The sequence below is a fragment of the Schistocerca cancellata genome, chromosome 3 (assembly GCF_023864275.1).
Source record: "Schistocerca cancellata isolate TAMUIC-IGC-003103 chromosome 3, iqSchCanc2.1, whole genome shotgun sequence".
NCBI lineage: Eukaryota > Metazoa > Arthropoda > Insecta > Orthoptera > Acrididae > Schistocerca > Schistocerca cancellata.
The window spans coordinates 658,758,756-658,773,518 of NC_064628.1; the positions used below are offsets into that span (position 1 = coordinate 658,758,756).

Below are 14,763 nucleotides of genomic sequence, written 5' to 3' on the forward strand. Positions count from 1 at the left end.
CGATAATCAAGTTCCTCCAACACTAATGTTTATATGGTATCGTTTGTATGTGCACCTTCCGTATTTTATCTGCAAAACATGCGAAAAACACATTTTTCTTGAAGATTTCTGAAGCGCACCACGTCTATACTTACGAACATCTTTATCCGGTAATCTTTACCTGTTGTCGAGATATGATGGTATAAAGCAGAGCTACATGTAGCACGTAAAATTCGTTTCTACATGAATGGAACACGCGGTAACGGTATAAAGCGAATCAAATAAACAAAACATGCTTACTTACAATAAAACTGAAAAATAGCTTTCAAAATTAAATTAAATGTGCATATGGCATTTCATGCTAGTTTTTTAGTTGACGTCACTTAGCCGACTGGCGCTTCGATGGTGATGAAATGATGGTGAGTTCAACACGTGTACCCAGTCCCGAGAGGAGGAAATCCCGACCAAGCCGGGAATCTAACTCGGGGTTCCGTGATCGAGAGTCAGTAACACTAACCACCAGACCACGAGTTGCTGTCAACTTTCAAAAATCTAGCTTCATTCGAATACTACACACAAAAAACACATATTTTGTGAGTTTTTTTATTATACACGGCACCTCTATGTTTCAAACTTCTGCGACTCGGTTCAAATATTGTAAGAACGTAGACAAATACATATAATTAATGATCGTCCGGGTGTTTTGTGAAAGCTTCCTCCTTTGCTCCGCTACAAGCAACATGATTCGAAAGACAATAAAAAAATCATATACCAGATCAGCCGTGGTCCGAGTCAATAAAAATCTACGTCTGTTTCCAACCTATGGCGCTCAATGTCAGAATAATCGTAGAGTAAAACTTGGGAAGCAGGTTGAAAACCGTTCCTATCATAGCACAAAAAAGGCGAATATGTCTTTGACATAGATAGAGCTCTAAAAGAAGGCAAGTGATTTTGCGACTGATCTGGTGACGTTTAAATCAAAACACCATTTACATTTAAATAAAAAAAATCTTTTTACAAGTTAACCTCACTTCTCCAGCTCAGTGAACTCTCTTAGCAGCAAGGTGTTGCACACATGGATCTTACAATTCATGTGGCCAACATTCATGGGAAACAATAGTATCATGTGGCTGAACAGCGTACATGTAATACGTAAAAAAAGGTTTTCTGGGGCTTGTAATACGTCTGGGGGTGGATTTGTTCCTAGGGGAGGGGTGAAAGGATGTCTGGGAGGGTGTGTGTGGAGGGGTTGATTGGTTCCCAGAGGGGACCATTTTTTCTCCAGACTAACCTCCTATCATGTGCATGGCGAGTGTCGTAAGAACAAATAGACACTAATTCATGTGCTCTAGGGAGTGGAACGCATCTACAATAGGATATATCCGAGAGTGCGGGTGCATCTAAAATAGCAAAACCCCAGAGTGGGGATGCTTGATCCTTAACTTTAATGATACGTTGTGTTATATTGCGCGCGGCATTTGGCAAATGCCATGTTGGATGACATGATGACACCACCGCCGGATGGTGATTCCCCGCCCAGCCTGAGTATCGACTTAGAAGAAAAGTCAGACCTAACTGAAGCTTCAGAGCACAGTTGCAGGGACCTCCGCAACCTCTCGTGCGTCGTGTTGGCCCGTTCTTGGACGCAAGAGTACATGTACGTCTGCATCTAGTACTAGTAAGTACCGTGAACCCACACTTTTCCCTTAATTCCTCATTATTATCTGACTCCCTCAGTGTGCGCCATTGATAGTAGAGTGACTGGCCTCGGCGGTGTTTACATTTTTCGATTTGGATCGCTCCCTGGATAGATCTTCATGTGGACATGGCGAATTTCGCTATGCTCTGGACTTTGCCTCTGGCCAAGTGTTCACTTCGTAAGCCCCATTGTCATCGACCACCTCTTTTTTCCACCGGGTTCTGTGTCACAACCAGCGTGAGTGATAACAAATGTCCGTTTCCTGATGATACTCTGGTGTACAGGAAGATCTTGAAGATCACTGATCATAGGAGGATACAAGATAATGTAGATAAAATTTGTAGTTGGTGTCATGAATGGCATCTACGTAGATCTAAAGGTTGAGAAATGTTAGTTAATGCAGATGAGTGGGAAAAACAAATCCATAATGTTAGAGTATAGCATTACAAGTGTGCTGCTCAGCAAGTCACGTCGATTAAATACTAGGTGTAACGTTGCAAAGCAACATTACATGAATGGGGATGTAAGGACTGTAATAGGGAAGGCGCATGGTCGACTTCCGTTTATTGCGAGAATTTTAGGAAAGCGTGTTTCATCTCTAAAGTAGAAGGCGTATAGGATGGTAGTGCGACCTATGCTTAAGTACTTCTCAAGGCACCGAAGCAATTCAGAGGCGCGCTGCTAGATTTGTTACAGGCAGATCGAACAACACCGAATTATTACGGAGGTGCTTCGGGGACTCAAATGGGAATCACTGGAGGGAAGACGACACTCTTTTCTTAGAGCCCTATTGAGAAAATTTAAAGAACCGGCACTTGAGTCTGACTGCAGAACGATTCTCCTGCCGCCAACGTACTTAGGAGGTATTGACTATCACACGGAGGCTTATAGATAGACGTTTCCCGTCGCTCTATTTGCGGGTAGAACAAGAAAGGAAATGACTTCTATTCATACAGGGTACCCTCCGCCACGCACCATACGTTGGCTTTGGGAGTATGTATGTAGATGTAAATAGGAAAGTGGCGACGAGGACTTTGTCATTTTTCAGCTATTCATTGTGAAGCGTGGATCCTTGGTTCTTCATGCTGTGGCGGCAGCAAGCAGTATTTCCGCTGACATTGATTGACAGAGATGTCGGAGGTCCTCGTGAGAGATATCGTGCCAAATTCTGACCAATTAGCGCATTACAGCGTCAAAATCCCACGGTGGTTGGAGGGTCCTGCTCATAATATTCCATATGTTCTCAAATGGGGAGAGATCCGGCGACCTTGCTGGCCAAGACAGGGTTTGGAGAGCACGAAGACAAGCAGTAGAAACAAGCGATTGGATACAACCTGACTGTCACCCGCCTTACAGCACGACAGCCACGAGTGACGGTCTGGGGTACCATTTCTTTTCATAGGGGGACCCCTTTAGTTGCCATCTTCTGCAGTCTTACGGTACAGCTGTACGTGGACGATATTCTACGCCCTGTTTTGGTAAGACATCCTGGGCTTACATTTTTGGAAGATAATACCCGCTCGCGTACATCGAGAGTCTCTACTGCTTGTCCTCGTGCTTGCCAAACTATCTTGGCCAACAAGTTCTTCGGATCTCTCCCCAAATGAGAACATCTGGAACGTTATGGGCAGGACACTCCAACCATTTCTGGATTCTGGCGATCTAACTCGCCAATTCGCCAATTGGACAGAATTTACTACAATATCCCTCAGCACGATATCCAACAACTCTGTCAACAGCAGGTTTGTACAAGAGCCATAGTTGGACCAGCACGTTACGAACTTGCAAAATTTGTCGTATCTGAATAAATTATGCAATTTTTATGAATTTGTAATCATTTGATGGTCTGTACATGATGTCACATCTACTGATTTCCATCCCATTCGGATAATTGTTTCGTGGTGCCCTTTTTTTTTTATTAGAGTGTATGTCTAACTCCAAACAGAGGGAAGTTAATACGAAGGCTTTATTCATGCATCCAGCCCCTAAAAATGACTAAATACATGAAGTAACAGCATCAGTGTAAGCTATGTTTTACAATATTGTTCGTGTCAACTTCTTTCACGGTGGTGATGGTGATGATGATGTTTGGTTTGTGGGGCGCTCAACTGCGTGGTTATCAGCGCCCGTACAATTACCCAATCTTTGCTCAGTCCAATTTCGCCACTTGCCTGGATGATGATGAAATGATGAGGACAACACAAACACCCAGTCATCTCGAGGCGGTGAAAATCCCTGACCCCGCCGGGAATCGAACCCGGGACCCCGTGCTCGGGAAGCGAGAACGTTACCGCGAGACCACGAGCGGCGGACTTTCACGGTAGTAGTCGACGTTGTGTTCGACAGTCAACTCATGACAACCAATCAACGTCATCATCCGGCTTATCAGACACCCAATCACCTGGTTGTCTGATGAGGCGGTATTCAGTTGTTGGCTATCCTCCACCCTCATCGTTCACAGACGCACAGAAACAGAAGCGCTTTCTTTCGCCTTACGCGTGCCGGAAAGCGATCGGATACTCGTACAAAAATTACCTCCGCGTCATCGTCTAATAGTTCCGGTAATGTTAGTGCAATTTGTTGTGTGAAGATCACTGAAGGTACGAAATCACCTGTTTCTCATGCCGCAAACTGGTGCGCCTAGCAAGTGTCTTCCTTGGACGCCGGGCAACAGAACGTGTTGCTGCAAGTGTTGAACTAAAGGAGCTATGGAGATGTTTGTTAAAATTGCAACGACGTATCATGCCATGTTAATGTAATACTGCCGTCTTCTGAAGAAGATAGGTTTAAACCTATTGAAACCTAGGTAAAGTTTACTTTATCCTTTGCAACTGGTCGGCTGTTTTTCATCTGATTACGTGGAACCGTTGCTGTTACGCAGCTATGTTTAAAATAATACTGTCCATTCCGTTCAGCTGCTCTTCCGTCCTTTGCTGTCTCTGATAGAATTACGTCATCGGCGAACCTCAAATTTTTTATTTCTTCTCCATGGATTTTAATATCTACTCCGAATTTTTCCCTTTATTGCTTGCTCAATATACAAATTGAATAACATCGGGGATAGGCTACAACCCTGTCTCACTCTCTTCCCAACCACTGCTTCCTTTTCATGCCCCTCGACTCTTATAACTGCCATCTGGTTTCTGTACAAATTGTAAATAGCCTTTCGCTCCCTGTATTTTACCCCTGCCACCTTTAGAATTTGAAAGAGTATTCCAGTCAACATTGTCAAAAGCTTTCTCTAAGTCTACAAATGCTAGAAACGTAGGTTTACCTTTCCTTAATCTTTCTTGTAAGATAAGTCGTAAGGTCAGTATTGCCTCACGTGTTCCAATATTTCTACGGAATGCAAACTGATCTTCCCCGAGGTCGGCTTCTACTAGTTTTTCCATTCGTCTGTACAGAATTCGTGTTAGTATTTTGCAGCTGTGACTTATTAAACTGATAGTTCGGTATTTTTCACATCTGTCAACACCTGCTTTCTTTGGGATTGGAATTATTATATTCTTCTTGAAGTCCGAGGGTATTTCGCCTGTTTCATACATCTTGCTCACCAGATGGTAGAGTTTTGTCAGGACTGGCTCTCTCCCAAGGCCGTCGGTAGTTCTAATGGAATGTTGTCTACTCCGGGGGCCTTGTTTCGACTCAGGTCTTTCAGTGCTCTGTCAAACTCTTCACGCAGTATCGTATCTCCCATTTCATCTTCATCTACGTCCTCTTCCATTTCCATAATATTGTCCTCAAGTACATCGCCCTTGTATAGACCCTCTATATACTCCTTCCACCTTTCTGCTTTTCCTTCTTTGCTTAGAACTGGGTTTCCATCAAAGCTCTTGATATTCATACAAGTGGTTCTCTTTTCTCCAAAGGTCTCTTTAATTTTCCTGTAGGCAGTATCTATCTTACCCCTAGTGAGATAAGCCTCTACATTCTTTCATTTGTCCTCTAGCCATCCCTGCTTAGCCATTTTGCAATTCCTGTCGATCTCATTTTTGAGTCTTTTGTATTCCTTTTTGCCTGTTTCATTTACTGCATTTTTATATTTTCTCCTTTCATCAATTAAATTCAATATTTCCTCTGTTACCCAAGGATTTCTACTAGCACTCGTCTTTCTACCTACTTTATCCTCTACTGCCTTCACTTCTTCATCCCTCAGAGCTACCCATTCTTCTTCTACTGTACTTCTGTCCCCCATTCCTGTCAATTGTTCCCTTATGCTCTCCCTGAAACTCTGTACAACCTCTGGTTCTTTCAGTTTATCCAGGTCCCATCTCCTTAAATTCCCACCTTTTTGCAGTTTCTTCAGTTTTAATCTACAGTTCATAACCAACAGATTGTGGTCAGAGTCCACGTCTGCCCCTGGAAATGTCTTACAATTTAAAACCTGGTTCCTAAATCTCTGTCTTACCATTATATAATCTGTCTGATATCTTCTAGTATCTCTAGGGTTCTTCCATGTATACAACCTTCTTTCATGAGTCTTGAACCAAGTGTTAGCTATGATTAAGTTATGCTCTGCGCAAAATTCCACCAGGCGGCTTCCTCCTTCATTTCTTAGCCCCAATCCATATTCACCTACTATGTTACCTTCTCTCCCTTTTTCTACTCTCGAATTCCAATCACCCATGACTATTAAATTTTTCTCTTCCTTCCCTACCTGAATAATTTCTTTTATCTCATCATACATTTCATCAATTTCTTCATCTGCAGAGCTAGTTGGCATATAAACTTGTACTACTGTAGTAGGCGTGGGCTTCGTGTCTATCTAGGCTACAATAATGCATTCACTATGCTGTTTGTAGTAGCATAACCGCACTCCTATTTTTTATTCATTTCTAAACCTACTCCTGCATTACCTCTATTTGATTTTGTATTTATAACCCTGTATTCACCTGACCAAAACTCTTGTTCCTCCTGCCACCGAACTTCACTATTTCCCACTATATCTAACTTTAACTTGTCCATTTCCCTTTTTAAATTTTCTAACCTACCTACCCGATTAAGGGATCTGGCATTCCACGCTCCGATCCGCAGAACGCCAATTTTCTTTTTCCTTATAATGATGTCCTCTTGAGTAGTCCCCGCCCGGAAATCCGAATGGGGGACTATTTTACCTCCGGAATATTTTACCCAAGAGAGCGCCATCATCATTTAACCATACAGTAAAGCTGCATGCCCTCGGGAAGAATTACGGCTGTAGTTTCCCCTTGCTTTCAGCCGTTCGCAGTACCATCACACCAAGGCCGTTTTGGTTATTGTTACAAGGTCAGATCAGTTAATCATCCAGACTGTTGCCCCTGCAACTACTGAAAAGCCTGCTGCCCCTCTTCAGGAACCACACGTTTGTCTGGCCTCTCAACAGATACCCCTCCGTTGTGGTGCACCTACGGTGCGGCCATCTGTATCGCTGAGGCACGCAAGCCTCCACACCAACGGCAAGGTCCATGGTCATGGGGGAGGATTTTTAAAATACGAACATCGAATTTCTTTAATGCTGCTTTTGACGTTCTTTTGTGAGACGTCGTCTCAGCAACAACATGTTTCGCTTTCGTCGTCGCTTTGATGGCAAAAGCTTCGACTTGTTGTTTAACTTTTTTGACAGTTTGTTGTGTAACTTCACGCATCGTAACCATGTCTGTTTGGACAGTGTCATTGTCTGTTCTCAATTGTTTGTGCCCTGTAACGAGTGTTTGAAGTGTGATTTGCGCTTTTTTAGCTTCAGTTCGCATTTGATGTTATCGGCCTTGAATATTATCACGCGTTTTTTGTATTTCGTTTTTAGTTTCTTTCAGCCCCAGTTTTAATTCTTTGTGTCCTTGTGTTATGCGCCATTCTAAACGCTTTTCTGATTCCTGAGATTGTTATAATAAACGCTGCAACATTCCAGATATGTTGGCCTTTTCATCTACATCAGTTTCGCCTGTTGTCATCCGATGTAACTGTTTCCTATCTCGTTTCCTGTGAACCGTTTCCTTCACTTCCGAAGATAGTGTATGAGCACTAACACTCGTTCTTTCATTCAATTGCAAACCTGCCTGATTCAGTATGATTACGTTTGGTTCAATATGCTGTAATTTACTATCTACAGACTCAGTGCCTGATTCATTAGCAACGCCATTCTCACGTCCATTGTACGGACCATATTGAACATCATGTGTTGCATTTTCGGTCTCATTTGGTATTCCTACGTGTTCTGTCTCGTGTTGTTCACGCTGATCTACCTGTTGCGTGTCCAACGCGATTCTATCAATATCATCCATTACTTCTCTTTGTCTTAATCTATTATTTTCTGTCTTTTTGAACGTTCCACACAGCGTTGCTGGTCGCGAATTTTCCGAACCTGACTCCGCGTTAACATCTGATCATGAGACTTGATTCTACCCCAAAATATCATCCAAGGTCCTATATTCAATATTTGAACCTGTTTCCTCGTCCTTTATATAATCTTTTGGTTACAGGAGTTGAGTCAGAACTCAGCACAACCCAATTCAACGATGTGTTCCGCCAGCATATAAGAAATAGATGAATACAATTCTATCTACTTTTACTGCACAGTTGAGTCACATTTAGAATTGCATATTTTTTCACTTTGCATCAGCTTATTGTTTGGGAGGATTATGTGCTTTGTACCTATCAAAAGCAAAACCTCAATCTATCAGAATGCTGAAATTTCGAATCCTGGCAGGATAGCAGTTTGTGATTGCGCGCAAATTGGAGAACACATCTGAACTCTCTTCTCACACCGAAGGTATTAAAGAGACATTCTATATAACTATGAACTTGGCCCGGTAAGGGCAATTATAAATGCTGGTGTCACATAAGTAGAATGCTTAAATTAATAAAAGTGAAAGTTTGGGATCTATTCTAGAAGGACAAAACAGCTATTCCCTTTTTCATTCCCCATATAATTTATCAACTGTGCTTTCAAGGGTCAAGTGATACACAACAATCATGTTCAATTACTTCCAACACTCAGTAATGAAATATTTAACTCTTGGACATATTGAATTGGCGATTATTAATTCATTATCTCTACATATGAAAATTTTTATCACAGGCAAGGATGATTAAAAATCTTCATCAGCTAATTTACGTCTACGATGGTGTAGCTGGTCAATACACTGAGTTGGTGGAGAATAATTTTACTTTTTAAACCAATGAAAACCTGTCATGTACTCAATGTGAGGGTTGGTTAATATCCTAGCTTTTGATATTCACTGGTCAAAGCATACGCAAGTTGGAGTGAGCAATATCTCGGCTCAACATTTACTGTGGTTTAATGCGCGATGGTACTTCACCAAGCAACAGTGTTGTCTCCGTGCTGGATCTGAAACGCTAATTCCCTACTCTGGCCTTGACTGAATTTACTCAGTCTCAACTTTCCTGTGTTCGGTAGAACGTTAATTTTTCCCTAGTCAAAATAATGGCTATTGCACACTCGCTAAGGGTTGGAGCGATGTGCACAATTTCTTTGCCCCTAAAAATTCCCGCAGGAATAATTAACTACCTCCTTGCTATCTGTCACCACGATATGTGAAGCATATCGCCCACACTTTGCAAAAGCAAAGCTCTCAACACCCTCGCTATTTTCCACACACTTGTGTGGTCCGCCGCAAGACAAGAGATATTCTAGAAATTTTAGTTCTCAAAATGGTTTTATATAATGGGGATCTCCCTACCGTGTCGCGTCTGCATCGCCCAGTATGGTTTCAGCCAATCGCCATCTCGTTAGAGGTGAATTTTATTTTTCTTGCCAGGTCGCCACCTAGCCCTATTAAAGCTGTCCAGCCACTCACCCTCGATCCCAGCCGTATTTAAGTTAAAAGGAATAATGTATTGTTCCGGCTTTATCCCTTTTTGCGCTGAAGCTCTCCGTTCTCTTGTTAAGTGGGGTTTTCCAATGCCATTAACCACATGCTCGGTTCATCTCCAAATTGTGTTTACTTTAACTTACTTATGCATGCCACTGTTCTTACATTGGTAGATATTGTTTTTTTAGTTTTCGGTACATGAGGTTACTGCAACTGCTTTTTGTTGATATAGTTTAATTATTATTTTCTGAGGATGTCATACTGTATCGTACTGTTCTTATGGATCAAGCTCATGTAAAGTCCAAAAAATCTGGACGCCTTACAACCTTGTTTTGTATTCTCTTTAGTTGCACTACTAGCGCCACTCTAATATGACTGGCACGAAATTTGAATTGATATCATCCTTCAGATGTTAAAACACGCCTGCCAACTTTTGTTTAAGTCGCACAACTCCTTGCTGCTGTTGCGATTTTTTATCTGTGAGTGTATATTTTTAATTACTTTCTTTTATATGATGAATAATTTTGGCCTAAGCGAGAAGTTACCCCAGAATGGTATCCTGTAGGATGGGTGAATGAATATATGCAAAGTATGTTACTATAGCAGTTTCCCCATCCCCAAAGTTTGCAATTATTCTTATATTAAAATGAGCTGAACGTAAATGTTTTAGCAGATTTATTACATGGTTTTGACTAGTTAAGTTTTTATCAGTATGTGCACTCACGAAATTTGGACTTGCAATACGGCGGCCGAACTTCCCCGCATGGGGCCTCCCGGCCAACAATGGCATATGATCATTTAATTTCATTTGATTTCATAGCAGGTACAAAACTGAATGATCTTCGTTTTTCTCAGATTTATAGCTAGTCAAGTCGTGTGAAACCAATTAATTTACTACTGTTTCCTATTTTCTCTGTCATTGCTTTCTAATTGGCTTCACAAATAATTCTTTTATAGTTTACAAAAGGACAAATTTTTCTTCATGATTCAAATAAAATGGTAACTCATTAACACAAAGCAAGGAAAGCAATGGACGTATGATGGAACCATGCATAATGCAAGTGCAGTAACATGTATCCCCAAAAAACTGCTTTCGCTAGTAGAATACTATGACTGACACAACTAAATATCTTTGATTAGTCACAGAAGACCACTAACTGGGGATAATTTATCATTTAACAAATTCGTTATATGCTCAGTGGATGTCTAAACAGAGCACCTCTTTTGAAATCCAAACTGTGATCGATCAAGTGTCCCATAACTACAAAGGCCCCACCCTCGAGGACATTATCTTCTCAAAAATTTTGAAAATCGATTTAAAAGGTAGGACTGGTAGGTAGTTATAAATTTGGAGTCCTCTTTCATATAAGGAGGCCTAATAAGAGCATAATTATTTTAATATGTCTGGGAAAATACCTGGAATTAATATTAACAAATTAAAGGGCTACATATTCTTAGTATCTTACGTTAGGTATCATCACCTTTTAACAGTCATGATTATCTTCCTTATTTCAGGGGGGAGGGGGGGATGTGTGGCAAATTCTCACTTCACTAAATGTCTTAGATGTTGATTTTGCTTGCGCTTCTGAAATTCTTGAATCGATTGTCTCACCTGCTTGCATATTTTACTGGCGAGACCAGCTGATTAGCAGGCTTATGCCCCTGAGGAAATGTCTGTGTTCCGACGGTTGCGGGTCGAATTTTATGTCGTTCATAAAGGTAGAAAAATTGTGTCGTTAATTACTTATTTCATTTAAAGTAGCAAGTGGCAGTTACTATTACACTATTTATTCACAACTGAGTTGTCAGCAGTTTAAAACCTGAAAGGGTCATCACTGGACAGCAGTACATCTCTTAAACAATGTCTCCCACACTTTGTTACTGATAGTGCAATGTCGAATCATGTTGTAAGCTACGGTAATGGTGTTATGATAAACTATGTGACCTTTTTGAACAAATGGTGACTGATTTCGTAATGATTCAAACTGCACAATGTGAATGGAAAACGAGAACTAGGTATTTCTCCTGATGTATATAAGAAAAACCAGTGTACAGCACCACACACAAGCGTAAACACTTCTACCATACGGTAACCGTATATAAAACATTTACTTCTGTCTGAGGATCAATGTTTCTGACCAAAAGAAAATTATATAAGGCTTAAAATAGTAGTTTCCTCTGGATATAGGGCTATAAATGGTTTCATATGTGCCTTTTTTTTTAATTTTTGTTTTAAAGAATGGAATCATATCAGCCGTTCCCCACATGACTGGTGCAGCTGGAAGTGTGGCGTTTGTGTGGTTTACCAACTTCCTGCTCCGGAAGGAATTTGTATCCAAGATCTGGACCTTCCGCATAATAAATGCGCTAGGTAAGTACTGTGTGCAAAAATTTCAAATTTTCATAAATAGCATACCTCTATAATCTTTTTATTGCTATATTCAGAGATGTATAATAGTATGGACAAGATAACAGCATTAATGTTTTTCTTCATAATTTTAATTTATCCTGAATGAAATAGGGTACAGCACACTCATTTATGAACGACCGTATAGCTACCCTCTTTCGTTCCGAAAACGGGGTATCGCAGGCGTTGGGGAGAGCCCTCTGGACCCTTGACCATTCAGACACACATCGGGAGAAATAAGCTGAAGGTCCATGTATACAATTACATGTACTCGGCAAGATACTTTATGCTGCGTGTCGGAGGGTAGGTTGTCCGCTTCCGTCACTTCTTCTCTCGTCACAAATGATATGGAGGAAGAACGATTAATGATAAACCTCTGTACGAGCTCCGCTCGAATTTTATCTTTATCGTCTTTGCGCGAGATCTACTTCGGAGAAATCAGTATATAGCTTGTCTGCTAGGAACGCACACTCTCGAAATTTTAATAGTAAAGGACAGCGTTATGTATGACGTCGCTCTTGTAGTGTCTGCCAATAGAGTTGTAAGAGCACCTCTGTGACGCTTTTCCGCTTACTAAACAACCTGTGCCAGTACACGCTGCTCTTCATTGGATGTTTCGTCTATCAGTACTATCAGACTGGCGATCAATAAAGTATAGGTCAAACGGGCTGTAAGCATATTGTCATATCGCTGGCTTGATTGCGGAGTATCTTTGCGAGCGGCTGCATTTGCAGAGTCGACCACGGGGGAGGGAGTTGCTATGTTGTGTTGTGGAAAGTTCTGCATGGGAAAGGCATTATTATAGAGGTTCAAGTATGGCCAGTAAGTACTATTATTGTGAAGTAATGAGATATGGAAGTGGATTCACTGGAAAGTGCGTAAAGAAGTAATTAAAAATGAGCAGTGCCGCCAATAACAAATTTGTGTATCCGCCCGTTTGCGTGTCGTATCGTACAATATCAATTATCCACGTCGTGTTTGGCCTCCCAGAATGAAACTAATGTGAATCAGTAAAATAATTTACAGCAAAGGAGAGCAATCAAGTGTCAGTGGCTCGTAGCGAGCGTGAGAACATGCTTTCGGTCATCGCGTTTCCGCACCAGCAATAATCAGCGGCGTCGCGACGGTTACGCGCACGCACGTAAGAGTGAGAACTGTGAACTGTAAATTAACTTTTACGAACAGTTATATATCATTACACGTGTCAAGAAGGACTGGTACCAGATATCTGTGTGTCCGTGACGAGCGTAAGAACTTTCGTTCGACCATTCGGCATCCGCATCCTCAACAATCACCCGCGTCGTGTCGGTTGCGCGTACACTCGTCCAAGTAATAATTGTGCAAAGATAAAGATCATCATTGCCTGTGTATACGTCACCGAAGGTTCAGCCGAAGTAAGACTGTGAAATACGTGTGACAGCGCGAAGTACAATAGTGACAGACATTAACATCGTCAAGAATACTGTACAGTAATAAGGGAATGATAATTATGACCACTCATCAAATCTGCAAAAATGTTAACTGGCATCACCACTTGCGACTTAGTGTGTAAACAGTGCAACCTGCGATTTTCTTATCTCAGAATATAACTGTTCAGACCAGACGTAGGGTAGTGTTGTGTTTAGTGTTGAGTGGTTCCCCTAAACCCGCTTGCATATTTATATACATAATTTCAGGCAAGCCATCAACAGTGCGGAGCATAAATTATACGACGGCAGCTGGAGTATCGGCTACGTGGCGTGGACATGGCGTATGGTCAATGTGAGAGCAGTTTAAAGGTCTCCCGCCAGTTGTATACCCGGGCGTGTTACAGGGCCTTTGTACGCTGCCTCCTTCGAGGGACGATATCGCTTCCTGTTCATTCTTCCAGACAGTCAAGCAGTGTGAGCATCCGGGCGTTCTGCCGAGCTGTTGCTTCCATTTTCTGCACAGTTTTTCGACGACCATCCCAGTCGTCTTGGTTCGTGTTGCGACGTTTGCTTTTATGTGTACTCACCGTCTGGACTCCAACCAGAACCACAGGAAACACAGTATTAATCAATGGTGCCAAGAAAACCCGAGGGATCAAATCGTGCCTTGCATCCAGCTTTCCTACGATTAGTTTTAAATGGTCGTTCCGCTAAATGAAATTTAAAAAAAATATTGTACTATGTTACTTCTTACGTATCTTACGTGATGGGAGACTGTAGACATTTTATTTAGTTATATCACATCTTTTTTAGGAGCTGGTCAACAGCACGTACAAATTTTACAAAATGCATTACACGGTGCTGTCTGTGAGAGTCGTATTTATTCTGCTACTAGTTTAAGACCGAAATCGGTAGCAGAATAAATATCATTATCACAGACAGCACAGTGCAATGCATTTTGTAAGATCAGTTATATCAATTTCCTGTGTGAAGCACAAAACAGTTTTACGTATAACTACGATCTCTGGAAATTTTTCCTAAGTTTGAATACTATTAAAAGCTTCCACGCTATAGTTCCGTACATTTCAATATGAAAGTTATTGACTTTTGTGTCTAACAGATACACTCCAAGTCAAATTTCGAATAACCTCGACTTTTGGGATTTCTTTGAAATTACGAAATGAGTAATCGCTGTGCCACCTGTAGAACAATTATCGGACTTCTTTGAAACGTCCCCTTAGAAAAATTTATGAATGACTGTGCTGATAAACCTCTTACATTATTTGTTTTTCAAACAGCTGAGCAAAACTGAACGTACTCAGACATGACTCTCTTTACTTATTCTGATCAACTCTAAACTGACACACAATATTTTTAGCGCAACGCAATCTGACTTTTAATAATCTCTACAAAAGAATGGCCCTTACTAAAAATAACCTATACCTTTCATGAATTACT

General features: G+C 41.3%; 1 protein-coding gene across 1 annotated transcript in view; it reads left to right on the forward strand.

Annotated features, from left to right (window-relative positions):
* Window positions 1-14,763, forward strand: part of LOC126175624 (sialin-like) — an 84,467-nt gene that overhangs the window by 31,470 nt on the left and 38,234 nt on the right. The window contains exon 7 of the mRNA XM_049922508.1: window positions 11,728-11,860. Coding sequence (XP_049778465.1) covers window positions 11,728-11,860 — 133 coding nt within the window. The remainder of the gene's footprint in view (window positions 1-11,727; window positions 11,861-14,763) is intronic.